The sequence below is a fragment of the Capra hircus genome, chromosome 8 (assembly GCF_001704415.2).
Source record: "Capra hircus breed San Clemente chromosome 8, ASM170441v1, whole genome shotgun sequence".
Classification (NCBI taxonomy): domain Eukaryota; kingdom Metazoa; phylum Chordata; class Mammalia; order Artiodactyla; family Bovidae; genus Capra; species Capra hircus.
In genome coordinates this window covers 110,488,134-110,489,273 of record NC_030815.1, presented here as the reverse complement: position 1 = coordinate 110,489,273, position 1,140 = coordinate 110,488,134, and the positions used below count along the sequence as shown (strand labels likewise).

Sequence of the window (1,140 nt, the reverse complement as noted above, 5' to 3'; positions counted from 1 at the left end):
CGGCGGCCTCCGCCCTTCATTTCCGGCGACGCCCCTCCTTCCGGTGCAGCCCCCGGCCCGGACCCCGGCCTCAGGGGCGCCTCGCCCCTCAGGCCACGCCCCTCAGCCCTTGGCTAGCTGGGAGGGCGGGAGGAGAGGCCCCGCGGGAGGGGCGGGGGCGGCTGGGGGCGTGTCCTCCTCCGTCCTGGGCGGCGATTGGCTGGGCCGCGGAGACGGGGCGGGACTGCTGCCTGTGTCTCGGGGCTCCCGGGTCGTCTCCGGGCATTCTTCGCAGCTCCACCTCAGGCTCCGGTGACTCCGACGCGAGAGTAGCGACTCTGGTTCGGGCAGCATGTCTGACAAGCGGCCAGCAGTGGACACCCAAGCTCGGCGGCTTCCCGATTCCTTCAAGGGTGAGCCCCGTGCCCCTGGCGAGGCCCGTGGGGTCGCCCGCCGTCCCCTTCATCTCCTTTCGGGAAGAGCCCCAACCCAAAGCCCCAGGAATATCTCCGAGGTTCCATAGCCGAGTGACTGTTGCTCACAACCGACGTCTCTGCCCCTTGTACGCGGAGAATGATGAACCCTACTTCCCAGGCTGGGGGGAAAGTTTTAGGGATGTTAGGGTGCAGAATGCACGCCCAGTGCCCCGCACAGCCGGGACGCGGCAGCGAGGGCGTGTCTCCGGTGCCCACAGCCAGAGCAGGGACTCGCGTTATCCAGCGGCTGCCAGATGCCAGGCCCTGTGCCAGCGCTTTCCGCTCGTTATCTCGTGGCGTGCACGAGTGACGGGCGGCAGCGGCTGGTGGAATCGGGGCCCAAACCTGCCCGCCACGCCCGGGGCGCGGGGGAAGTTGGCGTCTTCGCCCCCCTCCGTTCCAGCCCCATCCGAGGACAGCTCCGCCACCCCGCTCTCGCCCACCCTCAGAGTAAGCCCGGGTCCTCCCGAGCTAGAAAGAACTCCTCCTGCTCCCCACCCTGGCCAGTTTGTCCTACTAAACCCCGGAACAGACCGGTGCGGTTTCGCCACAGGTTCCCTGCACAGTTGCGGAAGAAGGCTCTTTTTGGCATCCTTCCTGTATCTCTTCCCAGCTTCACTTTCCGCCTCACTCTGGCCCCTCCACTTCCTTTGTTCTAGGAACATCGGCATCCTGGCTTTTGGCC

General features: G+C 67.1%; 1 protein-coding gene across 1 annotated transcript in view; it reads left to right on the top strand.

Annotated features, from left to right (window-relative positions):
- STOM (stomatin) overlaps positions 242–1,140 on the top strand; it is a 34,512-nt gene continuing 33,613 nt past the window's right edge. Inside the window, exon 1 of the mRNA XM_005684367.3 lies at positions 242–392. Within this exon, the coding sequence (XP_005684424.1) occupies positions 332–392 (61 nt within the window). The 5' untranslated portion in view covers positions 242–331. The remainder of the gene's footprint in view (positions 393–1,140) is intronic.